At 43.3% G+C, this 27,953-nt stretch overlaps 1 protein-coding gene and 1 long non-coding RNA gene across 6 annotated transcripts in view; both read left to right on the top strand.

Annotated features, from left to right (window-relative positions):
* Window positions 1–27,953, top strand: part of PTPRT (protein tyrosine phosphatase receptor type T) — a 339,897-nt gene that overhangs the window by 104,400 nt on the left and 207,544 nt on the right. For all 5 annotated transcript variants that reach the window (XM_066198774.1, XM_066198773.1, XM_066198770.1 and 2 more), the window contains exon 8: window positions 3,383–3,676. In XM_066198774.1, the coding sequence (XP_066054871.1) occupies window positions 3,383–3,676 (294 nt within the window). The remainder of the gene's footprint in view (window positions 1–3,382; window positions 3,677–27,953) is intronic.
* On the top strand, window positions 8,592–15,416 carry LOC136298202 (uncharacterized). Its single transcript, XR_010723279.1, has 2 exons — window positions 8,592–8,642; window positions 13,733–15,416. It is a non-coding gene; the product is annotated as an uncharacterized lncRNA (long non-coding RNA).

The following is a 27,953-nucleotide window of genomic DNA, read 5'->3' as shown; positions in this document are numbered from 1 at the left end:
GAGCTGCAGATGGGAGCTGTATTTTCTGTTCTAACAGGAGGAGAAAAGCACACCCCAGTTCCCTTTGTGTCTGCACAACTGAACCTGGTTTTAGATTCAATAAATTTTTCTCCTTGGTCAAAAATTCCTTTTTTTTTTGAGCCTGAATTTTATTTATTTATTTATTTATTTGTTTGTTTGTTTATTTATTTTAAGTGAGCACCCATAAGGCCATTTTTCCTTGTCATTCCCAAGTCTGGGGTTCAGCTGGATATTCTAGTTGCAGCAATCCAGATGTGCTGGTTGCTGGGGAGCCTTTGCCTTCCTCCTCTCTGTTTGGAGGAGGTGGGAGAGTGGAGCACCAGGCCAGGCAAAGCTTGTGCTATAAAACAGTGTTGGGATGAAATGGGGCTTAAAATATGGTTGTTCACAATTACATGTGTACAAGGCCAATCTGTCACCATGTTTATTTAATCAAGGTCAAACAGAGATTTTAATTAAAATAGTGAGCTCATAACATCAGGCTGCTCATATGTAACTAGCAAGTGGGTTTTGTAACAGAGAGCAAAAAAATGTTCTCATTTGTGTGCCAGTTTTGTTAAATAACGGGTAACTTGTTTAGATCACTTGCAGTAATTTGCCACAGTGATATTAAAAAAGTAAAAGCTTTTGCTCCAGTTGGTGCTAGTAGGAAATAATCCATTATTTTCAGTGAGGTGGGACTGATCTTTTAAAAACTACTAGAGCAGCTGCTTATCTTAGTTCCTTAAATTCAGGAAACAGGAGCAACAGTTTAAATTCCTACTTTTGTTACATTTTACAGCACCTGTTTTTTCAGTGGTAGAGAAAGGGGAAAATAAATGAGGAAAAGAAGGGAAACCACTATAAGTTTGGGGTTTTTTTGGTGGGGATGAATTGGATTGGGACAAAAGTAGGGAAAATGGGCATGCTGGGTAATTTAAATCAGTTTGGCCATAATAGACACTAAACTTGCTAGATGAGATCTTCATGTCTGCTTAGTGGAATAAACTGCTCTATTAATTAAGCTCAGTCTCATAAATCTCTTCTAAGTTGCCATCAAATCCCAGAGTAACCTGGCTCACGTTGCTATTGAAATCTGCAGCCCAGGAGAATGGAGTTTAATATTTCATTTGTCTTGTGCTCAGCTATGATGTGACTTGTAAGATGTAGTTTTTGCATTGGGAATAAAAATAACTAAGTCTAGCTTTTAATTGCCTCGCACCAAGAAACAAGTAATAAACTGCTTGTGATCTATAATAATTTGATTTTTAATGAAAATGTATCCACACATGTTTCTTGAAAACAATTTTCTTGGAGAAATAACTTTGTAAGTCAAAACATAATCAGCCTGGCATTTCGTATCAGAAAAAAAAATTCTGGCAGGAGTTATGGAATGGTGCAGAAAATTAAAGCAAAAACAGACATTCCACAGAAAACATATCTGGCATCACTGATTTTTGTTCATGTTGGATAACAATTACAATTCAGATTGTTTTTTTCTCCAGAGGTACAATGCACGACTCCTGGAGTCAGTCTCAAGGAGATAGAATGTTTTGTTGTAAGCAGTTAAAGGAAATGAAATCAAGCCTCATTTCAGCTGATCCTTTTGTACAACAGCTTCTTTCTCTTCACTGAGCAGGTCTTAAACCTGCAAGAATTGTCCTGAGGGGAAAATCCAATCTTCCTCCCATCACGTGGTGCTCAAAGTCCTTTATTCCACATTTCCATGGGTCCTGGATTTTTCCAGTTCTTTGGGTTCTTTGAGGAATCACCTTTAGGAGGGAGGGGTTTGAAATGACTCCCAATGAACTCTAAATTTCTTCTGTTGTAACAATTATGTGTTTCTTGTTTTTGAGACAGAGACCACAGGATGGTTTGGGTTGGAGAGGACCTTAAAGCTCATCTCATTCCGTCCCCTGCCATGGGCAGGACACCTTTCAATATTCCTGAGTGCTCCAGCCTGGCCTTGGACACTTCCAGGGATCCAGGGGCAGCCACAGCTTCTCTGGGCACCCTGTGCCAGTGTTTTAAGCCCTTCTTGATAAAAATATTCTATTTTCTCACCTGATTTTCACAAGAGAATACGTTTTGTGTCCTCTGGGCTGAGGGCAAACCACAATAGAGTGTGGCAGAGGGAAGGCTAGGCAAGATTCAGGAAACTGCTCATAATCTCGCAGAGTTCAGCTCAGGTTTTCAAAGCCACAAGGTGTGCGCTATTCATGTGGTTTCCAGTATGCAACTGTTATTTACACTGACAGAGAGGGGGAAAAGAATAACAAAAATCAGGCAGACAGCCAGGACTCTGTAGTTTTTGTGAGTTTTTTTGGTTTTTTTTTTTTTGTACCTTCCATCAAAGGGAGCTGCTGTGATGCCTTTTATCAGCTTGCTTTGCTTTTTTTCTAAGAGGTGGTACTCAATAGCTGGTTCCTGCCTCCTCATGCTGCTTCTCAAACATCCAGGCACTCTTCAGGTCTCATGCAGACTTTCTTGAGTACCTTTGCCCATGAAGTTGAGCAAACTTTGCAATCAAACGCCATAGGAGGTGTTGATTCACTGTTACCTTGGAGTTTTCTTAATTCTGAGCTACCAAGAGCCCCACTTCGAGCTGGTTCCAGCAGCATCTTGGCTGCTGGGCATGGGGAGATCACTGGTGTTTAAATTTGCTGATATTGTCTCAGCCACTGTTTTGATTAGAGAATATATCCTGTTGTTTATCTCTGTTTTTTGGGAGGTTAAGACCAGAAAATGAACAAGTGAGTTTGAGTTTTCCTCTTGCTGAACTTGAGTTTTCCTCATGTTGCTGATTGTGTCACGTTAAGCATTAGAGTTTGGCTGAGCCACAGCGCCATGATCTGGGATAGTGACTGGGATATTCTGCTGTGTCAGGTCACAGGGCAGAGGAAGGGCTCTGCTGGAACCTTTTTATTCATGGTTTGTGCTAAGGGCACTCAGCTGTCTTTATTTAGGATTTCTTTCCCCCTCCCTCACCCTCCAAGATTCTGTTGAGTGCTGTTGTTCACATGCTTAAAAGAGGGAGCAAGTATAAACCTCATGATGATCTAAAAGACACTTTTAAAACATAAAGCTGCTTTGCGGTTCCTGTATTTTCCCAGGTGTTTCTCAATTGGTAACACTACCCTCAGTGCAAGGAGGCTGAAATTTAAGCACAAAAAACCCCAAGCCCAATTCTTTCCAGTAACAGATTAAATTCCTATAAAGAATTTGGTAAATGAGAGGGGAAAATCGTGCCTTGGTTACAGAAGGTTTTGGGGCACAGGTACATGATGGGAAAATAAAAGATGGATACATGACGGATAAAGCCTTACTGCATGATGGAAATTTGGACATTTTCTGACTCCCTGTGGTTTTTTTTTGTCCCCAGAGCCTCCCACCCCGATCGCCCCTCCGGAGCTGCTGGCCGTGGGAGCCACGTACCTGTGGATCAAACCCAACGCCAACTCCATCATCGGGGACGGGCCCATCATCCTCAAGGAGGTGGAGTACAGGACCACAACGGGCAACTGGGCAGAGACTCACATTGTGGACTCTCCCAACTACAAGCTGTGGCACCTGGACCCCGACGTGGAGTACGAGATCCGGGTGCTGCTGACGCGCCCTGGGGAAGGCGGCACCGGGCCCCCCGGGCCTCCCCTCACCACCAGGACCAAGTGTGCAGGTGAGCTTCCGCTGCTTCCACTCCCTGCCCAATGCTCTGCCACATGTCCTGGCTGCAGGTGCTTTGTCAGGGGGTTCAACTGATGGTTTATTCCACAGGCAGCTGTTTAAGATCTGTTGGTTTTGTGCTGGTGTGTGGTTGTTGAGGCGGCCAAGACACACAGAGTGACCCAGTAAAAGTCTTCAGAAGGCTTCTTTGTTGTTCACAAAGCTCATACTTACAGGAAAAGTCAGAAGGCACTGTGTTCCTCAAGTCCTCTGAGGAATGACTGAGGGAGCTGGGGTTGTTTATCCTGGAGAAAAGGAGACTCAGGGGTGACCTTATCACTCTCTACAACTCCCTGAAAGGTGGCTGTGCTCAGGTGGGGGTTGGTCTCTTTCTCCAGGCAGCACTGAGAGAATGAGAGGACACAGTCTCAGGCTGCACCAAGGGAAATATAGGCTGGATATCAGGAGAAAGTTTTTTACTGAAAGAGTGATAAAGTACTGGAATTGTTTGCCTGGGGAGGTGGTGGAGTCGTCATCCCTGGATGTGTTTAAGAAAAGACTGGATGTGGCACTCAGTGCCATGGTTTAGTTGAGGTGTCAGGGCTGGGTTGGACTCGATGATCTTGAAGGTCTCTTCCAACCTGGTCATTCTGTGTTAAACTTTTAACTGGTCAGCAGTACAGTGAAACTCCGTTCATTGGTTGGTATAGGCTATTGTGTATGTCTATCAAGTTTTCTCTCTCTGGATGTGTTTACATTTTTCCTTTGTGGGTTCTCATCTTAATGTTTACACAGGTGCGTTTGTTTTTCAGCCTCAGAATAGATTGTTGTGTGAAAGGAACTTCTCATTCTCAAAATAGCTTCATATGGGAATTAGAAAATTACTTGTTAGTTTGTGGGAACTTGCAAATTACTTGTCAGCTGCACTGAAAAGAAATGACAAGTTATCTTTCTGCCCCCTTCCACACCAGTGGTTTATCTGTCAAACTCCTGCCACGGTGTGAGGCTGCTTTCTGTTGGAATAGACAAGTTTTTTTGCTCACCAGTCCTCCAGTAGGAAAATTGTTCTTAAGACCAGGCTGTGATAAAGTTTTCACCACTAAGTGCAGAACAAAATTTATGTTGTTCCTCGGTAGTAGATCTGCAGTGGTTATTAACAAATTGACACTGATTTCAGTTTGAGTGCACTGTGGTGAAGGAGGAAACGTTTAATTTTTAAAATACATTTTTGTGTTGCATTTGATGGAACTGATTCCCCTCCTCATTTCTGACAACGGACTGTGTTCAGACACCGTGCAGCACCTTCCTTTTCTCTTTCATACTGGAACGGATCAATTCTGATCCAGGGGCAGAAGTAGTCTATCTTTCTTTCTGAGCCATATTGGACTTCCCATGAAAAACTGACGGATGGTGTTGCTCATGTTTCAGATATATTGGCTATTCATCCTGTTGTCATACATTAATCATTAGCCATTAAGGGAAATCAAGCCCTGTGCCTGGCAGGGGGATGAGCAAAGCACTTTTCTGCCTCACAGTTTTTTTTTCCACCGCACAACTTCATTCTCTTGCATTTTTGTGATTTTCGCAAGGTCCTTACCATGGTGTGAACAAACAACAGGGTCTAAAAGGCTGCTCTCTTTTTGCTACAAACCATCCTTCCCTCCCCACAGATTAGTGGTTTACAACATGTGGGTTTAAGTAGTCAAAACCTTGTAAGAACATTCTGTTTCCTGTTACTTTTTCTGAGCAAACAGCAAATCTGAAGTGGGAAGAAGGCATCCAGAACACCCAAAATCACCCTAGGATGGGATTAAGCAGTGCAATGTTAGTGTTCCTCATCCACTTCATGGCAGGAACAATTCCAGCAACCTCCCCTTTCTCTACCAAGAGAGGAAGCCTGGCAGGCTGACTGTGTTTTGGGTGGCACATCCTTTATTAGGAAGGTTGTAAATTAGTGAACATTTAGTGCCCCTTTGAAAAAATTTGGTTAAAAATAGATAAACCTGAGCACGAGGCCCTGACTGGTGTTTGCTTGGCTCAGCACCTGCCCTTTGGTAGGACACAGATGTTAAAGGCTTTGCAGCAGCAGTGTGGAAAGCATCAAGTGACATGGATGATGTCCTGGCCTGTTTGGGAAGCCGACACACGTTCTGCTGCTCACCTTGAGGTTTCCTTCTCCTTCCCTAGTGTGGTCAAACTCTCTGACATCACCAGAAGTCACTGCAGGCCTGGCCTGGGTCTGTGCCTTCGGAAATGTGACATTCTCAGGCTCGGTCTGGAGTTGATGTGTGGTCACTTTGCAGTCGCACTCTCTGCAGCAGCCAAACTTGCAAACCTCCCTGCCCTGTAAAAAAAATGCTGGGTTTGGCTTAATTCAGGAGTTAAGACTAAAAAAAAAAGTTGACTTTGTGCTTAATATTGTCTTGTTCTGTGCCCCAGATTGCTGAGTATCCTGCCCAGCTCAGGTATCGACTGACACCGAGAAGGATGACGTGGATAATTTGTTCAAATTGGCAAAGCTGAGGCACTTTCTGGTTTCCATCCTATTTTACTAATGAAAATCTAACTGGAGAAGGTCATTCTGTTAATGTTAGCTGTCATACAGGCCTTGTTGAGATTGATGGTGATGACATTTATGTTTTGTTTAGGGCACTGGGTAGGAGAAATTGTAATGATCTTGATCTAAGCATGGACCAGGGGGAAGGGAGAGACTTGATAGCTGAAGATGTACAATTTCACCAAATGCCAACTGAAATGATAGACAAGAAAATGCAACTCATTATTCCAATTTTCATACGTCGTGGAACTCCTTCAAAACACTCTTTTGAGGGTAATTACACAAAACCTTCACGGTGGAGACTTTCAAAAATGTGCTGAACTGAGAAAACAGCTCTGCTGCCTTGATTTTCCTAAGAGTACCCAATGAATGACATCAGGGAAAATTGAGGGGTTTTAAAATAGCTTAGGTATGAGTGATGCTGCTTTTTTATGTGAATTTTTTTTGGTTGTTTTGTTATTTGTCTTTACTTTTTCTGGGCAAGAGGGAAGTACCAAACTCCTACACATTTGTATGCAATCAGCAGGTGATTGGAGCAGCCCAGTTTTGCTGCACTGTTTGGTCTTGTGCTGTGTTTATTAAGCCCACAAATAAAGGTAACAAAATTGATTGCACAAGTAAGAGTAGAGAATATCACCTGTAGTGGGGAAGCATTTACTTATTTAAATTGCTAAAAATCAGTGTAACAATAAACAGAAGGTGACTGCAACCTTCTAAGAGAGAGAAGTGAATATCCCTTGTACTGAATACTCTTCCCAGGCTCTTTTCACATAGAGACTGTGTATTTTCTGTTCTGGGGAGGCTGAATAACTGATGGCCTTCAGTTTAAGCATAAGTTTCAGTGAGATTCTTCTTTAGAGATGAAAATGAGAAGGATTTGGGCAGGACCATGCTTTTCTTCCACTTCAAATCAAGCAACAGAAGTTCATTTACAAAGTTGCCCTTGTATGCTGTGCATTTCCTGACTGTCAGCTTTGCCTCAGAGCAAAAGCATGGCCAGGATGGTCCAGCATGACAACTCTTCCCAAAATCATTCATTAGTTTCAGGTTTTGATCACACTGAATGGAAGGTGTTTATGTGGACTTGAAAGGTGTTTTTTTAGTTAGATAAAACCCATAAGGTAATTATGGAAGGTCATGCAGTAAATGAGAATAAAGAAGTTTTGTTAAACTAGATAATACCTACATTTTTGTTAGCAGTATGTGCCCAGTTACCCCACTGCTGATGCTTTTGGTGTTCTACAGGACAGCATTACAAGACTTGATTCATATTTGATCTCTAGAACTCATACTGAAAATTAAATCCCACCTTACCTCCTTCACGGAAAAGCTAACTGCCAGAAAATATGGTAAAGCCTGCACAAATGATTTGTTTGTTTGTTGCAGGTTTTGTGTTTTGGATTTGAGGGTTTTTTTTTCATGGACTATGATAGGTCTTGACTTGGGACAGGAAAAGATGAAATGACCTTGAGGCACAACTCAGTAAAGTGTCAGTCAGAGGGAGGAGTTGCTCGGCAGGGAATGGGGAAAAGAGAGAGATTGTTTAAAGTTAAGACCAGCCATGAGGTTGAAGGTTGGTTAAAGGAAAGATAGATATAAAACATTACTGTTTATCCCCAAAATAATAGGTTGAGGAGATAACAGGATTAAAATAAAGTGTTTGAACACAGTTCCCAATAGTGCCTGGTGTTCGGCACTGGTTCTGTAAGTGTGGGGCCTTTTTAGCCATCCTCTATAGATAAACAGAGCTTTTAAAATCCTTGTTCCGTGGCCTTTGTTCACGAGAGTGTGCTTGGGGAAGCTTGAGGCTTATTTGCTTCTCTGCACTTATTGACTTTTCCTTTTTTTTTTTTTTTCCCTCCTTCCTTTCTTCAGTTTCTACAGAGAGGCAGAATAGGGGTAAAGTTCTTTTAGCTCTGGTGGATGGAAAAAAGGGAAAAGTTTGCATTTGAGGCCATCATCGTGCAGGGAATCTCATCTGAAAACTGCTTCTGGTGGGGTAAACTCACATGAAAAACAAGACCAAAGAGTAATATTTAAATGAATATTAATAAAGGGACAGAGCAAATACTTTGTGATCAATACTTGCTCCTGATTAAAATACTGACTGGAAAAGCTGCCTTGAACATTTGCTTCCCTTTAACTTCATTAGAACATTGTCTGATCTTCATTAGCTGTTGAGATTAAAGAAAGGAAACCCAGGGGAACCTTCTCCTTCTCTAAAACTCCCTGAAAAGAGATTGTGGCCAGGTGGGGATCAGGCTCTGCTCCCAGGAAACAAGTGGCAGGAGAGGAAACAGCCTCAGGTTGTGTTAGGGGAGGTTTCAATTGGTTATTAGGAAAAAGCTCCTTACTGAAAGGGTTGTCAGGCATCGGAACAGGCTGCTCAGGGCAGCCCTACATCCCTGGGAATGTTCAAAAGGTGCGTGGATGTGAACATGGTTTAGTGGTGACCATGGTGGTGTTGGGTTAATGCTTGGACTCTGATCTTAGAGGGCTTTCCCAGCCTCAGTGACTCTATAATTCTCTGCCTTTTTGGATGATGACAACAGGTGACTTGGGGTTAATGGTTGAACTCTGATCTTAGAGGGCTTTTCCAGCTTTGATGACTTTATAATTCTCTGCCTTTGGGCAGAGAATTGGATGTTGTTGTTGGAATTGTTGTTGGATGATGACAACAGGTTGTAAAATGGGGATAATTTTATAACATTGTGGCTTGGAAGAAGGAAACTGTTCAGTCTGACAGGAGAATTGTTTGATAAGGAATGGGAGGCAAGAAAAAGTCCTGAGAAACCCCATCATGTCCCCCAGAAAACGCATGGCAGTGATTCCCCATGGAACAGGCTTGTGCTCACAGGGAGTTTGTCCTCGTATGAAAAATCCCCCTGGCTCCCACACAGCCTCTCCCTTCAGATAAGCTGCCTTAATCAGCACAGGCTGATTTAGCTCCTGCAAAAAGGAGCAGTTGTCAAGATCAATACTCAATTTTTGGTGTAGTCCTAGGGAAATAAAAGTTAGTCTTGAATGATGGGGCTGAATTCAATACTCCTTTTAAAAACAAGGTGGCTGATACAAATGCAAATGATCCGTACATTCTGAGTTTGATATGGTGCTGCCAAGTAGTTGGAAAATTTTTCCTCTGGTGGTGGTTAACAGGTGACTTTGCTGCCATGAAATCTAGCAAAGTTTCCCAGTAGTAAGCAGCTTTTGCCATTTTTGTTGGTTTAAGGGAATAGTTCCAAATTCAATATCTCTGTTTTTTGCTCTATTACAGGTGTTAGAAAAAGAAGGTATTTGCACACTGTTATGAAATGTAGGAACTGAACAACCACAGGCATGTGCACTGACTATGAGTTCAAAAACACTTCTTTCTGGTTTAATTTTGAGGTGATATCTCCCATTAGATAAGAAATTTCCACATGTTAATGTTGAAAAATATGATTCAAGGTTGCTACACTGCTGCCTTCATTTTTTTTTTCCTCAAGCTTATAAGAAAAAAAATTAAAACTCAGATCTACGAATCGAAGCACTGCACAAAAGGCATATCAAGTGATTTGAAAGAGTGTTCTGTACAACTGATTTTTTGGTATTATTGAAATCACTGATTCACAGACTAATTTAAATCGGAGCTACTCTAAGCCTTGTGCTGAAAGACACATTCATTTCCCCTATTAATATTAAATTTTAGCTCTTGCCTCCAGTCTCCTGTAAATGGAGAGGGTGGGGGAAATAGAGGCTATTTTAGCAAGTGAAGGAAAACTTTATCACAGAATTCTAGAATAATCCTGAGCCGGGAAGGGACTTACAGGATCGCCCAGCCCCTGTCCCTGCACAGACACCCCAACAACCCCACCCGGGGCATCCCTGGTGTCCAAACACTCCTGGAGCTCTGGCAGCCTTGGGAATGTCACAGCCTCTGCTCTGAGTTTGGGTCTGTGGATCCCCCAAAGCCTGTGAGGCTGGTGCCCATCCCAGGGACATTCCCTACCTTGGTGAATGAAGCTCTGATTTCATCCCACCTCAAATAGCCTTTGACATGTCAGTCAAAGGGATTAGAGTTACAGAAATACGATATTCCTTCATTTTGATCCTTGATCCCCAGTTTGTGCTTGGAAACAGCCTGTTAGCATTGCTGAAAGATAGAGGCTTCATCCTAACGGATTAAATGCCTTTGCATGCATGATGATGATTTTTCCCTGCAAAATTGATTAAATAGATAAATATATCTTGGGTTCTGCTTTATTCTTTCCCCCTCCTCACTTATTTTTTGTCAGAGTAGCATCTACCCTTTGATTAACAGTGAAAAATGGGGGGGGGGGGGGGGAAGAAAAGGTGATGTAATTCTTGATGACAAATGCATTTCTGGTTTCTCTTGAAGAAACAGCTGATTTTCACACCAGAGGTGTCCCAGGCAAAAAGTGTCTTTTTGGGGAACCATCAGAATCAAGTTATGGCTGTGTTGGCTGTAGCAGTGTGGCTGCCCTGGAAAGACACCTTTCAAAGAATAGAGGATGGATTGGATCTGTGATTTATTTACTGGAAAAGAATTGAAATAAGGAGCAGCTTTGTTGACTGAGATACAACAGCAGTGACAAACTGCATGGGACAGCAGGAATCTGGGAGGAAGTTAAACGGTGAAAGGGGAGCAGAGTGCTTTGGTGCATTTGGAGTGACTGAAGGAATCCAGCACTCCTGAGAAGCCAGATTGTTGGAGCTGACAGGATCCTTGGTTTGGTGTGGGGCTGTGATCCATCCAGAGTTCAGGCACCAAATTCCACATGTGGGAAAGCAGCAGCAGCATGTAGAGGCGAGGCTGGGATTTACTGCTGGAGCACATCAGTGTGCCATAAATCTGATATGTGTTTCCAGCACTGACCAATCCCTGAATGTTCCTGAGTCTCCCAAAGCATGCCCCCCTATTGCCTTTAACCATGGGACATATGGTGAGGAATTTTCTTTATCCTGATCCTTGCAGAAGATCAGCTTTTTGTCCTGAGGCCTGGGGATTGATTGCCCTTATCTTAGTCTGCATAAATACAGTTCTGAATATAAATCCAGCCACAATAGTGCTTTGGTCTGGATTTTTTTTTTTTTTTTCCAGAGGGATTTTGCACAGGATGGATTTAAATTCTAGGGATTTACTTTTTTATCTGCAAAGGCAGTTTGTTATCCAGAAATGTTTTATTTTTATTTATTAGGAGGAAGTCTGGTTATTCATTTCTACATCACACTGCTGCCTGGTGCTGTTGCTGTTTAATGTAATATTTTTCCAGAAAGTAGTTTGAATTTAGCATTATTTTTGGAGTGGGCAGGCTGGTCAGGAAGATGACAACTTCCAGAAAGGCATAAGGCTCTTATGCCAAGAACTGTTCTCACAAATGGTGGGATTTCACAACTTCTCCCAAAAGAAGTGAACCTTCCCAGCTCTTGCTTTCACACCAGCTGAATTTAGGACACTGTTCTTTTTGATGTTTCTTGTCTCCTGAGTTCTGTCCAGGCTTCCTCCCAAACAGCTATTCTTAATCTGAAGAGGCAAAAATAGAAGAGGAGAGAGGAGAAAACAAAACAGAAGAGCCTAAAACAAAACCAGCAAAAGCCCATTCTCAGGAAAATCCTCAAGCATGGCTTGACTTTGTGGTGTTATAGATGTGAGGCAGCTGAACATCTGCTGTGTGCACACTGCCCTGCTAAGGGAAAAGTGGGCTTGAATCAAATTTGGAGGGAATACTAACCAGCTGGATTTTTGCTGCAGTTTTTCAAGGATGTGTTCCTGCAGCTTGAGGTGCTTGAGAGTGTCCAGGGAAGGGAATGGAGCTGGGGAAGGGGCTGGAGCCCCAGGAGAGACTGAGGGAGCTGGGGAAGGGGCTCAGCCTGGAGAAAAGGAGCTCCGGGGGGACCTTGTGGTTCTGCACAACTCCCTGACAGGAGGGGACAGCTGGGGGGATCTGGGCTCTGCTCCCAGGGAACAGGGACTGGACAAGGGGAAATGGCCTCAGGCTGGGCCAGGGGAGGCTCAGGTGGACTTTAGGAGGAATTTCTTCACAGAAAGGATGGTTAAACTTTGGAAGTGGCTGAACAAAGGAGCAGGGGAGTCCCCATCCCTGGAGGTGTCCAAGGAGCACCTGGCCGTGGCACTCAGTGCTCTGGGCTGGGTGTCAGGGTGGGTTTTGGTCACAGGTTGGACTTGATGTACTTGGAGGTCTTTTCCAGCCTCAATAATTCCATGATTCTGTGTGAATATGCTGGGCACCCATGAAGGCTCTGGACGAGGTCACTGACAGGACAGGCCCACGTGAATGATTCCAAATACTCAGGACTGGAGTCTGGACACAAGTGGTGTCCTGAGAAACCAAACCAAAATTGCTCCAGCTGCTGTGTTACCCAGCCAGCCTGGGTTCATCAGGGAGCTGGGTTCTTTGTGCAGAACACAACAGTGGTTGAGTTTTCTCGTGTGCTTTTGGATAATTGTGTGATTCCTCTTTCCAGCTCGCTTAACAAAATTGTACGGGGAGGGAAGCAACATAAGCAGATATTTGATGCGTTAATAACTTCTTCCCTGCTTGCTTGTGCAGCTTCATTTCAGCATTCTCAATTCAAGGGTTTCTCCAGTGTGGGCCTAAAAATGTGACTCCTTAGCTCTTGCAAACCTGGCACTGCTTTGCCCAAGTCAGCATTTTACACCCACTGAAAATCTGCCCCACCATTTGCGAAAACAGGCCAAGCATTTCTCCTCAATTGTCACTCAGTCCCCTGCAAAAAGCAATTTTATTTAAATTGCATGGTGTCTTTTAGTCTTCAGTTAAGAGGCATCTTTCATAAAATCTCATCCTTTATTACCATGTTATTACTGCCTCTGTTGGCTTTCCGAGGGTGCAGGAGATGATCGCTCCCAGCTGTGGCTTTATCTGGGTGTGAAAAGCCCAGGCAGTGGGAGGAAGCTGGGGAAGGAGGATGCTCTGTGTGTGTATGTGTTCCCCATTGAAGTGGGGCTCAGGAGGACCTGAGGGAGGTGGCTTTGCCTCCTCTGTGCCATAACTCATCCCGGGAATCAATGGCAGACCCATCCTTGCAAAGCATCCATTCAGGATTTGCATAGTCATGATCCTCTCTTTGTCCTGGGACGGGCGTTGCTTCCTGCTTGTGTTTCTCTCGTTGCTTTTCCAAAGGCAGCTGAAACATAAATGACTTTCATTTCCAAACGTGTTTTTAATACGCACAAGTCTGCATTGAAAAGCACTCAAATAATAAGAGATGCTGAGACTTTATACGCTGAAAGTGGCCAATTTTAAATGTTTCAAAGAATAAAATGCACATTAATTGGCTTTCATGGATGCTTTAACATAGGGTACAAAAGCCAGGCAGAGGCAAAATGGAAGAGAGCACTACATTTTTACCATGCTAAGGCTTTTAACCCTGAGGCATTTGCAAGACATTTAGGAACAGTTTTCTTCCTTGCATGTTTAGCTGTTCTACATTTTGTCATAAATATTTTACCCTTTTATTTTTCCCCAGTGGACTCTCAAATGTTGAGATGAACATGACTTCTTGTTTGACACTTGGTAACTCATCCAGAAGAGCAGAGGTTTTGCACAGCTGGGGGACAAAAAGGAAAAGGAGGGCTGGTGTCTTAAATCGTGTTGCAGAACCAGCAGATGGAGCAGGAGAGTGCAAATTCCGGTTTGCAATGGTCTGTCTCTCTGCACCACCACGTTGCATTTTCAAATTGTTTGAGCTTGAAAATGGACTTTTAAATGTCATATTTAACCGCCTGTTCTGTCCATGAGCATTTCTGCCCACTGTTAAAGGCAGAACCTGAACATGACAAACCCAGAGCAGAGCTCTCATTCCCCTTTGGGCAGTTCTGGGATCACTTCGCAGTTCCCATTATACAGGTGGAAATCAAAGACCCCCAATCTCCCCAGGGTGTGGATTTGTGATCCAGCTGATTGCCATGGCCGTGGGACTGGATTGGAGTTTTTACACTTAGCCACCCTTTTAATTATTTGTTATTCAACTGAGTGTAGTGGGGAAAAGGAAATGCTTTCAACTTCTTTTAACTTATTTTTGGTTTTTAGTTTCATAAGCTAAAAGCTTAAAAGCTTTGGGCTTTTATTTATTTAATTTGGTTTTCTTTAGCTTTTTTTTTTTTTTTTTTAATGTGAAGCAGTGGAATATTTTATGACTTTAGAAATAATACTGAAGTACAAACCGTAGCTGTGACTGCATCAAAGTACTCCAATATTGCTGGGGAGACTTAGAGGCCTGAGCATCCAAATCAGCCTGACAGTTGTTATTATGATGTATTTTCCTTAAGATCCACAAATCCTCATTTCAGCTGCCAATAATCCTTCAAATTATTAAACTAAAATCTTGGTGCATGGACCATCAGAAGGGGGTTGAAAGCAAGACCACAACCCACAAGATAACAAAATCTGAAAGCCTGAAAATCATTATTTCCTCCCTGTGGCACTTGGAGATGTTTTCTAGCATTCCCTAGAGAAGAAAAAAAATCCAGGATGGAAGTAGGTCTTACAAATAGATCCAAACCACCAGAAATTGATTTGTCCATTAATGAAGTTTGAAGAAAATCTTTGGTGAGCCTGGAAGATTAGATTATATATCAAGGAGCTCCACCACTTGGAAGATAAAGCCTTCAAGTGATAACTGTATTTAATAACATTTTTAATAAGAAGATAAACTGTTGGCATGAAGTTGGCTGTTTCATCAGAGGAGGGACTGAGGCAGAGGAGTGGGATGCTGGATTTAAGACAAGAAATGCTGCACCAAAGACAATGCTATGTATGAACTTCTGTAATTGTATAAAAAACAGTTCTTCACAGTTGGTTTTATCCATTTCAGCTGGATTGTTTTTTAACCCATTATAGGAATAAACCTTTCCATCTGCTGTTCTGTAGGTCCCTTTGGTATAGTGTTTATGTTTACATTCATAACACATTCCTCTGAATAAAGATCCACACGATTCTTTTTCCTGGACAGAATCCTATTTCATTAAAGAAAGTGAGCCTGAAAGCACAGTTCTAGAGCTGTGATGGTTTTTTATTTCATATGGAATTCAAACTGTCTTATGGCAGCTCAGACAAAGCAGTTGCTGCTCTAAGAATGGAGAAATGTCTTTTGAGTTGTTGTCTGATAGGTGCCATAGATTAAAACCCAGGTCTGAAGTGCTGAATTTTCATTCTAATTTGCTCTGTGGTGATGGAAGGGGTTTCAGGTGATAAGAGTTAAGTTTCTTGTGAACAGTGATCCCCATCGCATCTCAGCATGTACATGATCTTTTCCTTCAAAATCAGACAAGGCACTCATACAAGTTTCAGGTATAAATCTTCCCTTTCCTTTGTGAAAACTCAACTTTTCTGATTGTAGTTTTTTGTCCTGCTCTTCTAAAGAAACCAGGAACCAGAGAGTTAAAAGATGAGCTTTGCAGTACCCGACATAATATCTGCAGAGTGAAAACGAATTTTGCATCTACTTTTGTTGTTCCCATTTCTGCTCTGAAGCTGTTTTCAATACTTGTTGCTTCCAATTAATGTTGTGTATGTGAACTCCAGATAGGCACCTTCTGCCAGCCTTCTCCTGTCTAGGAGAGGCAATTCAGAGCTTTCCCCTGATCCAGCTGGCACAGCAGAGCAAATATTTACTTATTTTCAAACAGAAGCAAATAGCTCAGCGTAAAAGAGTTGGAAGCAGACTCTGTGCAAACAGGTGCTTCGTATTCTGTTGATGTGTTATGCTGCAAGCCATCAGGCATTTATAGAGAATTTTCCACTGGCACTTGTGGGATTGAGGCTCACGGGTTGGTGTCAGCACTCCTGGGGTTCCGGACTTGGTTAATTAATTTACATGAGCGATAATTTGTATGTCCCTATTTGTCCCTGCCTGTCCCAGTGTAAAAGATGCTCTTGATTATAATAAGAAATAATCTTCCAACCTGACTGTGGTGGCCTGTGCTAGAAGTAATATTACCTTGTTAAAGTCCTCTTTAGGCTGTAGGAATGTGCCCGTGTGCTGAATGCACAATCATCATCTGCTTGTTATTCTGGCCTTTTGTCTGTCCCGGGGTGGCCCTTGGCCGTGAAATACTGGCAAGTTTTAAACACAAGTGCTGGTTATCGAGAGAGGGGAGGGCAGAGCATTGTCTGTGCTCCAGGTGTGTTAAGGAAAGGTAACATCATAAAAGGTACCATGTCAGAACATTAAAAAAAAAAAAAAAAAAAAAAAAGGCTGTGGGATATTTTTATTCCATAGCAAAACCTCACAAATTCTTTTCAAGCAGCACTGTTTGTTGGGGTGTGTATTCTCTGCTCTAAATTGCTTTAGTTCTGTTGGGATTTTTTGGTTCAGGGAAAAAGGTCTCGGTTTTGTGGGGTTTTTTTTCTGGTTAGATTAATTTGGGCTAAAATACTTGCAGTGCATCATTAATTTTGAGCAATGAAGAAATGTGTTCATATGTTAGATCTTAAACCACAATACTCCAGCAGCAATCAAGTCCTGTGTCCACCTCCTTATCTGCAGCACAGGGCTCTGGAATATCCACCTTTTGCCTTACTTAGCACAGGACGGTTTGGGTTTGAAGGGACCTTAAAGCTCATCTGGCTCCACCCCCTGCCATGGGCAGGGACACCTTCCACTATTCCAGGGTGCTCCAAACCCCATCCAACCTGGCCTGGGACACTTCCAGGGATCCAGGGGGATCCACCAAAAAGACCCAAAATTCCGGTGTGAATTTGTGTCTGAGACCTTTGTCCACACGCTTCTGGAGCTCTGGTGGGCTTTTATTTATTCATATTTATTCAGCTTGTCAGGATCATGTCTGCCATGGAGAATCTAGAGCATGCCTGGCACAGAATCCCTTTTTTTATCTTTACAGGGGGCACAGTCTTCTGTTTTTCATGGCATCTGTCTAGAGGCTTGTCCTCCATTGTCCCCTGGCATTTGTTCCACTTAGAAGCTGATGAAGTTAAGGGGAAACAGGAGGAGCTGTAGAAACTCAGAATATACCTGGATCTCATCTTTTCAATGACAAGATAATCACAGAAATCTATATATGTTCTGTGCAATGTACTATTTGTCCACCAAAAATAACCGAAGGCTCTCTGACCTGCCTGTGACACAGCCGTGTTGGACATTGCTTTTGTGCAAAAATGGAATTTTCTTCTCAGAAGTTCTTTCCTGTGAAGTCATCACTTGATGAGATTGGTAGGAAAGGGATGAGTCTTCATTTAAATTTTGCTAGAGTACTTAGGCTTCAGAAACAGCAATATTTGGAAGAGCATGAACAGAGGTTTGGTTATTCCAGCACACTTCCCTCATTCTTGGTATGAAAAAGGTCCTCACAAATAACTTAGAGTTTCTTTGTAGAAGGTGTCCCCACCCTTGGCAGGGGTTGGAGGGAGAGGAATGTCAAGGTTCCTTCTAACCTAAGCCTTGCTGGGGTCCTGTGACTCAGCTCTGTAGCCTCTGGTGCCTGTAAAGTAGCTTTTCCTCCCTCAGGGATGTATTTCCCTCACTCTTAACCATCCCCCTTGGCACAATCATTTTTATCCCTTCCACCCTTTCCAACTGGATTGCTCAGATCTTTTCAGCTGTCAGCAAATCTTAACAGTTCCTCCCTTAACCCAGACAGATGTGTTTGTGTGACCCCACCAGAGGTAAATAAAAAGAGGTTATCCTCCAGAGGTTAGGTGAGAAAAGCAGGATGGGATTAAATTGCTGCCCAAGTTACAGACTTAAAAACACTGTGGAGAAATCCCTTGTATTCAGCACTGGAGGACAAACCCTTTGCACACTGCAGAGATTTGCACAGGAGTCACGGAATGGCATTGCCTCTGATCATGTCCTTGAATGTGTTGACAGGCAAAAATGCTTTTAAACTCAAATGCCTTTTAGACTTTATGAAACAAATCCTACCTGGGGTTGACCCCAGGGTTAAGGACCAGGGTACTAATGGTATATCACCTTAAGCATTTCCTTCAAATTTGTCTTCCTTAAAGGAGCTGGGCTGCAGTACCAAAGTGCAGTAGCAAACTGTAGCCTGCAGCTCTCCACTTGTTCCCTCCTGAGAGCTCGAGGGCCCTGGGAGATGCTCTGGGCCCCTTCACACCACTGCAGGTTTCCTTCTTGTGTATTCAGAGCACAGGAACAGCAGTGACGTGGTCACATTTTGGGCAGCCAAGCTGAGTGATTCCCAGACTGTGCTGACAGGTCTATCCATAAAAATCCTTCCTGCTTGGCTTTTGAGATATTTATGAGAGTTATGGTGCTGTTGCTCCAAAGAACTCAAAAACCCTGAGTCAGAAGCCAACCCTCTCTTTCCCCACTCTGTATGCGTGGACTCTCACGAAATGTGGTCTGTTTTTTTTTAATGTTTTTAAACCTTTCGCTTTTCCTTTCATGAGTAAGTGTCAGGCACAAATCACTCATTGATTCTCCATGCAAAACTGCAGGCAGTGCCCCCCTGCTTCCAGGCTGTGTTCTCCTGTCTGCTGCATTGCTCCTCCTCGGGACGGAAAACCCTTCTGGAGTGGCAAAGCTGGCAGTTTTCCCTGTGACACCCTGGCACAGGAAAACGGGAATTTATTTTGGCTGTGTGGTGGCTCCATGTCTACTTTGGGCATCAAGGAGATGAAGGTGGGGGCAGGTTGCTACAAGAACTCTGTGGGATCTGTTCTGTGTTCTCTCTCATGTCCAGCTCCAGGAGAGTCAACACAGTGGAATGTGGAGCCAGAGCTTTGGGGTTGGCTGAGATCCTGGCTGGAAGTGCTTTCTCCAGCTTCAAAAAGCTGCTGAGAAAGAGGCTGCCCTCACTGCCTGCATTTGTTCTCTTCCCTGTGCTGCAGGGGAGGTGGGAGAAGCTCTGTTGCCTCTTCCAGAGGTCCCCATGGGAGCCCCAGGAACGTCTTTGCTGCCGTAGGAAACACGCAGCACTGTGCCTCCTTCTGATCACGCTCAGCTCAAACAATTCCTCTGAGCTTTCTGGGTTTCTTTCAGAGGTACCCACCAAATTATGCAGCTCACTATAATTTTAGCTTTGCTTACACTAAAATACCACTCTAGACTATCTGGGGAGCCCTGCTCTGTGTTGTCTGCTGCAGGAGAAGCGTGGGAGCCTCAGGATGTGTGCCAGTCTGTGTGATGTGCACAGCTTTACATGTCCTACTCTGCTGAGGATGCACCACACTGGAGACATCCACGAGGGGAGGTTTGACAGGACTTTCAGCAAGCACTGCTGCTTGGCAGCCTGGTTTTTTTTTTTGTGTGTGTATGGTGGTTTTGGGGGTTTTCAATGTGCACAGTTCAATTTAGAGGGGAGCAGCAGTGGATGCTGGGAATGCTGTCAAGATCGCTGTGGATATAGCAGTGCTGGGTTGAGAGCTGTTCGAATTTTACATTATCATCTCTCACTTCTGTTTCCTTTATTTTCTTTAAATTTTATTATCTCTCATCTGGTGAGAAAGCAGTATTTGAATTTCAGAGCTGAGCTGGTACTCTGTCCTGTGGGAATAAGAGCTCAGCTTCTTGTCCCTCAAAGCACAGTCTCAGATCTCTGTTTCCTTTAAGTGCTGTCCCAGCTTTCAGCTGTTGAGTGCCTGTTTGCCTTGGCCTGATGTGTGAAGTGGGTAGTGAATCCTGCTGCCTTCAGATTCTAGGAATTGTCCTAGGAGGATGAGGCACTGTGGAGTAGGATTTTTTTCATCTTATAAATTGTGTTGTCTGGGTAAGACTTTTGGGTTTTAATTAGTGTTTTTAGAAATTTGCATGTTGACTTAAACAAGCCATTTTCAAACAATAACTCAGCCATTATATCATTCTTTAGATAATTTCTTAACTGGGGGGAAAATTGCCTGAAGGTGGATATTTGCAAAGTTGTTTGTAGGGAGAGGGAAGTAACCTCTGAGTAAAATGTGTGGCAGTCATATAACTAAGTCAGGTCAGTTGCTTAGAAGCAGCTTTGGGGAGGGTTTCATTATTTTATCCCATCTAATGTATTTTTTATAATAATGTAAGTTGGTGGCATTTTGTCTCTGCAGTGCCTTGCACAGAGGAACTGGTGTTTGTTCAGTGTGTGTCTGCACTTCTCTCCCTCAGAATCTGCCACCCTGTGCTGGTGCTCTGGGAGCCTGTCACAGCTCACAGGCCCTGATCCCATCCTAATAAATTGGAATTAGGACAGACTGGGAGAAGCACCTGGGGATTCTCATGGGTGGAAAGCTGAACACTTTTATATGGACAGAGAGTGACGGGACAAGGTAGAATGGTTTTAAACTGAAAGAGGGCAGGTTTTGATTAGGTGCTAGGAAGAAATTCTTCCCAGGAAATGTCCAAGGCTGGGTTTGACAGGGATTGGAGCTACCTGGGATAGTGGAAGGTGTCCCTGCACAGGGCAGGGGGTTGGAATTAGATTATTTTTAAGGTCCCTTCAAAGATCCCAACTCAAACCATTCTGTGATTCTATGATTCTAAACACCCAAAGATGCATTAAACGTTTTAAGATCATTGTTTTGTCACTGCATTAAAATCTGGAGGAGAGGATCCAACCTCCGGATATTGCAGTTCACTTCAGTTGCATTTCTGACCCCTGCTTCCTCAGAGAATCACTGTCAAATTCATACAGACACTGTGTAAATATTTATTTATTTATTTATACACTGAAATTGCTGTCTGAAACTGTAGTGTGAAGGTGGTTACTGTGTTCAGTGTGGCTGAGGCTGAAGTAGCAGACGAAAGAGGAGGAATCACCTAATTATTGCCTAATTCTAAGCACTGGTGTTCAAGTGTGAAGTGCTACTGATGTAATTAAAGTGTAGAAGAAGCAGTGCAAGTTTCCTATTGTCAAAATATTCAGCTTGACACACAACGTGGAAAATAGAGGAACTTCTTTGAGCTTTCAATGTTAATCAGTGCTGAGGAGCTATTTTCTCCCTAATACCATCTGCAAGGCTCCATCAATACTGTGCAAGTGTTGATTGTGTGTTACAATACTTCATTTTAATTAGCCTCCATAGGAGATAGTTAAAGGGTTGATGGGGGAAGATACTGTAGCAGTAAATATTATGGCACATTTGGAAATCGAGAGGGGAAGAAGAACACATTGGCTTCAGTGTTGACATAACTGAGGCTCTGCACTCTGGGACACACTTGTCACTGCTGGGGACTGCAGGCACTTGGTGATATATTGCATTACAGTTTAGCAAATCTCCCTCAGGGGACTCGTTTGTCACTGTAACACCCCGGTGAGGAGGGGCAGCAGCCGTGCCTGTGTTAATCAGCAATTGCTGGGGCACCCTGGCAGGTGAGGGATGGCGCTGTCAGGTGAGGGATGGCCCTGGCAGGTGAGGGGTGACCATGGCAGGTGAGGGATGGCCCTGGAAGGTATCTGGTGGCCATGGCAGGTCGCTGATGGCCATAGCAGGTATCCAGTGGCCATGTGGATCACAGAGCAGAGCAGACCCAGCTGGATGCTGATCCAGAACCAGGGCACCTGGTGGGATCAGGGCTCAGTCTCCACGTGCTCTGTCTGAGGAGTTCCCTCCAGAAGGACTTGGTGACACCAGGAGCAGCTGGACAGGCAGGAGGGGACAAAGAGTGTCTCTGCAAAAGCGAAGATACACTTAAGTGACAGTCCCAATCCTCTAGTCCCGGAATCAGGCAGTGATGCTTTTATTGCCATTTTGCTTCTATTTATTGATCAGGCTTTTCTGCCCCAAAGGCTGCTCAGAGGAGCTTTACCCTTTGCATTGTGTTCCATTGAACTCAGAGTTCTTTTTCTGGCTCTTTGGCTGTAACTCACTGCAGGGTCAGCAGGTTGTGGCATTTATTCACACTAAATACTGAACAGACACTAAAACCTAATTAGAAAACAGAGCAGCTTCCTCCCTATCCCTGCACTGGATAGGCAAAGTCATTTCAGGGAAATTAAGTAACCTGGCCTAGCTTCTAAAAATAGAGACATCAATAAAACCTGTGGCAAATGTGGATTTCAGTGTGACTCCTGGGCCAAGCAGTAACTATCACATTTCTAATGCAGTGCAGGTTCTCACATGGATTCTCAGTTACTGGTTCTGCCATCCCAAGATGAGACAAAATGAGGTTTCGTTGTGTAGTAGGTGGCAGTTTGAAGCATTAACTGCTGTGGAAGAAGATTTGAAAGGCAATTTCCCATCTCAATTTTCTCTTCAGTCATTAAAATTCATCTTCAGTTCTTGATGTATCCAAATTTCTGTTCTGCTTAGGTATCTGGGTTGGAGATCTTACTGCACTGAATATCCCTTAAATTTATGGCTAACTGTTCAACACCATTTTACAAGCCTTCCATGATTCTCCAGATTTATCTTTAGAAGATTAATTTTTCCCTCCCCACAAAATTGATGCTAATCTCGCTATGAACTGAGTTTAAAACTACTTAAACCTGAAGTAACTTCTGTGCTCTTTACTTGCGAGAGTTTAGCACCGCTCAGCTTCTTTCTTGTCACTTGTCTGCAGGTTGTTCTCATTCTGTGGTTCTTTAATATGTTCTTCTGTGGCACTGATCGCTCTGGCGTCACTCAGGTGAGTGGTGTGAGGAGCTGAGTGTGCTATTTACTCCTCTATGCATTAAAAGCATCTACTTGGGAAGTGAGGGGACTCAAAGTTTGTCCTAGAAGTGCAGAAGAGTATAAAAATAACTTAATAACTGTGCCACCTTATTTGAATTTAAAATAGATCTCTTTTTAATTCATAAAAAGAGAGTTGTCAGGCTTTGGGTGACAGAGGGTGATGAATTTGTGTGGGAGTGTGGACTTCCTGCACTTCCTTTCTTTAGGAAGCTTGTGGAAGGGGAATAACCTTTTGTCACGCTCATGTCACATTTTATTTTGGCTTAAGTCTGATGAGAGAAGAGAGAAATCTGGCTGTCAAGAACAGCCTGTCTCCTCTGTGTGTCTTTTTTGTTGCTCTGATCCTCAGCTTCTGCTGCTCCTTGGAGCACAGGAGAGGCAGAGCTCCAGCTAATCCAGGCAGAAGCAGCTGTGGGGCTTTTCCTCTGGCTTCTGCTTCCCATTGTCCTGCTCCCATCCCTGACTTCTTCCTGTTGCAGTGTTTTACTCGCACCTCTCCTTAATGCTGGCTCCTCACCACTCCTGATTCTACTAATGATGTTCAACTCCACAGCCAGGTTAATTGTGAGCACTCATGCTGTGTGAAATCACCTGGCATGTGGGAACCGTGCATGGGTTTTTTGTCTAGCCAATAACCCTCATAAATGATAATTTCAAAGATTTAAGGCTAATTACAACACTCATGCCGAGTGTTAGTTCTGGGGAAGGGAAACATGGATACAGAGAAGGTTTATTTATATCCCACCCATGATACTTTGCTCTCCTGGAAGGCACACGGGGGTGTGAGCACATTCATGTTTTTCTCTGACACTCCTTTTTGTTTAAAGGCAGACACTAAAGAAAAAGGTTAAATGGATGGTGAGAACCTCTTCTTTTTTCCTTAGTTTTTTTTTTTCTTTGATTGTGCCCATAATTGTGTGCTGCTCATTAAGTAGCCGAAGGCCTTTTGAAAAGTCCTTTCATTTGAGAAAGATGCCAGGCAGAGCTGCTTGTGAAATAATTACAGAAAATGAGTGTTGATGCATGTTTTGACTCTGCTGTAGAAGTAATTCTGTCTTCTCTAGCTGAAGTAATTACATTTGTTTCTAAATAGAAGAAGAGAAATGGCAATTGTAAAAAGAACCCCATAGATCTCACTTCTACATTTATGTAGAGGCAGATAGATGGGTAGCAAAAAATTAATTATGATATTAGTGTAGTCATTATTGTGTGTTATTTATTGAAGGGAGGTACCATTATTAAACACATCGAGTCATGGAAGATTTGTGGGACTCACAGACTCCTTTGCTTGATGGTTACTTTCTTTAGCACTGAGGAGTATAAACACTTTTACAGTGTGTTAAGGTAATAATTTAGGATAGATATCTGCAACGACTCACTAGCTATTAATTACTTTTTATTTTCTTCCGAGAGAAAAAGTTTTCAGTTATTAATAATCCAGAGTGCTCACATCAAGGAGGGCTGAGTGCTTGTATTTCTATGGATGGGAAGTTTCTCCTCATTTCAGATGGCCAGGGGGGTAAAATTGTGCAGCAGCTGGGATGATGCCTCTGCTGGTTTTGGGGTGGGATGGATCCGCTGTGTTTGATGTGGATCAGGAGGCAGTCATGAGACAACACCACTGCTGTTATCCCAGGCAGCATGCACCTGAAAATCCTGCCACTCAATTCCCGTTTCACCCTCTGTCTTTTATTTTAAGGAAATCAACTTTTGTGTTATGCTGAAAAGGTGACCTTACCTGGAAAGTAACCTTCCCTGAAAATTTGGATTAAACTTTTTGGAGGAAACCTTGGATACATTCTGGCCCAGGGCACTAAAGTCTTATTAGCCCCTATGTGAAAGCAGAATTAGGTATCTGGAATACACACTGTATGCTTATGTGAGTTGTCTGGTGATAGACTATTAATTACTGAGTGCATTGTTAAAGATAGAAGTTGAAGTGAAAGGAATGAAGTGGAAGGATGCTTTGAGTTCTCAATGAGATGCCTGATTCTCTGTTTAGTATCAATTGATCTACATATTTCCTGGAGAGGCTTTTTATCTCTCTGTCTTCCTAATGCTTTCACTCATGTGGCAAGAGTAATTTGCACTTCCAGGGCTTGATATTGCACGGATATACCTTGATTTCAAACTGAAAGAGCAGAAATTTCAGGTAGATATAGGAAAGAAATTCTTTTGTATAAGGGTGGGGAGGCCCTGGCACAGGGTGCCCAGAGCAGCTGTGGCTGCCCCTGGATCCCTGGAAGTGTCCCAGGCCAGGTTGGACAGGGCTTGGAGCACCCTGGGATAGTGGAAGGTGTCCCTGCCCGTGGAAGGGATGGAACAAGGTGAGCTTTAACGTTCCTTCCAACCCAAACTCTTCCATGATTCCACCTCAGTGTGGTGTCATGAGCTCAAGGTTTGACCTGGCACTTCTGCGTTTCTGAGATCTGTGCTGATTGGGAACGTTCTAAATCACCCTGCTGGCCACTGAGCATGGAAAACCTGTCCATGTAAAATCACTTACAGGCTTCCAGGGTTAATTCCATGAGTTTGCTTTGTTTTCCAAAGAGGACAAAGTGTTCAGCTGCCCTCTGTGTGGTGAAGGGAGCAGCACAGGAGACAGCAAACCTCTCTGCTCCAAACCAGGCCTATACTAGATTTTAAACAAAAAAATAAAACCTCTCTTAATTCCCGTGGCATTTTATCATCCTTCACAATGGAACTCTATTTGCAAGGCAGTTCTTTAAATTTCTAAGGGAGGGCTGTCAAAAAGTGTGTCAAGAACCCTCCTACTTTTTGCAGAGCAGAAGGTCAGGGTCCTGAGAGTTTTGCTTTGGCATAAAAGTTTGATGAGTTGGCCAAACCACTATGCAGAGCTGCATACAAATTGGTCCTTAGTGAGTCACAAAATAATACTCTGCTTCCATTTTTTGTTATTTTTTTTCTTGCTCGTGCTGGAAAGCTTTGGAAGACACATGATGCTGTCAAGCCTGTCAAAACTTCATACAGGCAATTTCAGGTCTAAAAAAAAAAAAAAAAAAGTTAAATAAAAAATACAACTGGTGTGAATGGGAACAGGGAGAATCTGGCAATCTCGCTGACATCAAGGAATGAGGAGCGTGTTGAGAGATTCCCCCTCTCCAAAATCATGAGCTCCATATGTTCAACTTGGATTCCCTTGGTTTCTTGGGGAGTAAAACAAAAAGGCCATCTTCCCCCCTCCTCCCCGCACATGCCTGTGAAAGAAAACAGTGTATGTTCCATTCTTGTGCTAGCACAGCACAAATGGGGAGAGAAGTCTGTCTCTGGCTGGTTTCAGGCCATGGGATAACACTGGGCTGGGGACTGGCAGGTGTGAGGGCTGTTTTTGGGGTCTCCTGGAGGCCTGTGGGTGACTGGAGCCTCTTGGAAAAGCTGTTTCCATGCAGAAAGTTAATCACCACTGCTGGTAGGGCAGCATGGCAGGATCCAAGCACGCCAAGAGGTTTTGGAGTGCAGCAAGAATCATTCCAGGTTGCAGGTGCTGAGTGAGCCAGAAAGGGGGTCTCAGTTGGAGCTGCTGCCCCTGAGCAGTTCTGGAGGTTGGTGGCAGCTTTGGCTGCCGTGACCATGGATGATGGGATGTGAGGTCCAGAGGGAAGAGAGGAGGGAGATGGATGTGAAAAAGAGGATGCAGCCACATCGTTTTGGAGATGTGTAGTGAGAGGACTAGAGAATGAAAATGGATCTGTTTGAATTTCAGAATTGAACGTAACTTTGAAGTTAGCTGTGCTATTGGTACGGAGTTGAATCAGATGACTTGGAAATGTCTCCTGCAGCCTGAATTATTCAGTGACTGATTTTACTCATTTGTCATGGCCTTTGGTGGGGTATATCACAGGTTATTGTCTTCTTGTTCAACAGGAATCTTTAATTTGCTGTTCCTCTTACTCAAAACATCATTTGTCTATCCAGGAGTCTGAGTTCCTTCATCCTTGTTTTTTAATGTTGTAATATCAGCTGTTGGTTTGTGTTGGAGGGGGGAGTGATGAGGGAAAGAGTTGCAGAATAAATCAGGGATGAGGAGAAATGGGGTAAAAAGCAGGAGTTTATGGTCATCCTGTTAGTGGATTGTTGTTCCTAGGGAGATCCTGCAGGAAGAACTGCTCCAGAGATATTCATGCAAATACTTTACTCTGTTCTTCATGAGCCTTCCCTGTGCAGTTCTAACTCGGAGGGAAAGACATTTTTTATTAACTCTATTATGCAGCCTTTGTGAACTGCCTGAGCTCCCAGGTGGATCACACACAACCCAGGAGCAGCTGCATGAGGAGTGAGGTCCTTTTACTCAATGGGGAGCTGCATGCACTGGATTTTGAAAGATTCCATTTAAGAGAAAATGAGAGATCTTCAAAGCTGGCATTTTTCGAGTAAATAACTCCTTAGCTTTGATATACTTTGCTTCATGCTGCCTTGTCAGTGAAGAGGAAAGATGTACTTTAAACCAAAGTGGACAACTGAGAATGAAAGCTAATAAAAGATTACAATAAAAGAAAACAATCCCTGCCACAAAAAATATATATAAGACATGGGTTTGTATCCATTGCAGGAAACATTCATAGGAATGAATAGTTAAAGTATACCCTGGTCTCAGAGACTCTTGGTGAAGCTTTATCAGGTACTTAAAGCTCTGCAGAGTGGTGTGAAAAATAATAATGGGGGAAAGTATCCCCAGCCACTCTCTTTTTCAGTCACCTTGCAGAATTTCCTAATGTTGCCATTAGAAAAGAAAAACCTCTAATGGGCTAATATCAGTTTTGCTGAGCAGGCAGGTACACAGCACCCTGACCAGGATTCATTAGCCTTGGATTTCATACCTGAAATCATCATGACTGATATTTAGGAGAGTAGCCCAGTGACCCTGAGCAGCCCTGCAGAGGCCAGTGATCACTGCAGACCAGCCGTGCGGGAGGCACCAGCCCCTTGTTGTAATTGAGGGCATTCATCACGTTTAAGGAAATGGGAGCTCCTGGACTTGAGGGAGTGTTTCAAACGAGTGGTGACCGCTAAGAGCAGGGTAAACCAGTTGAGTTTGCTGTAAAGCTTTGCCATCCTGCTGTCTTTGACAGGGTAAATTGCACCTCCAGTTCCCAGAGACC

Source organism: Chamaea fasciata, unplaced genomic scaffold (genome assembly GCF_029207755.1).
Source record: "Chamaea fasciata isolate MVZ Bird 193981 ecotype frontalis unplaced genomic scaffold, bChaFas1.0.hap1 SCAF_17, whole genome shotgun sequence".
Lineage (NCBI taxonomy): Eukaryota > Metazoa > Chordata > Aves > Passeriformes > Sylviidae > Chamaea > Chamaea fasciata.
This window is presented reverse-complemented; position numbering and strand designations above follow the sequence as displayed.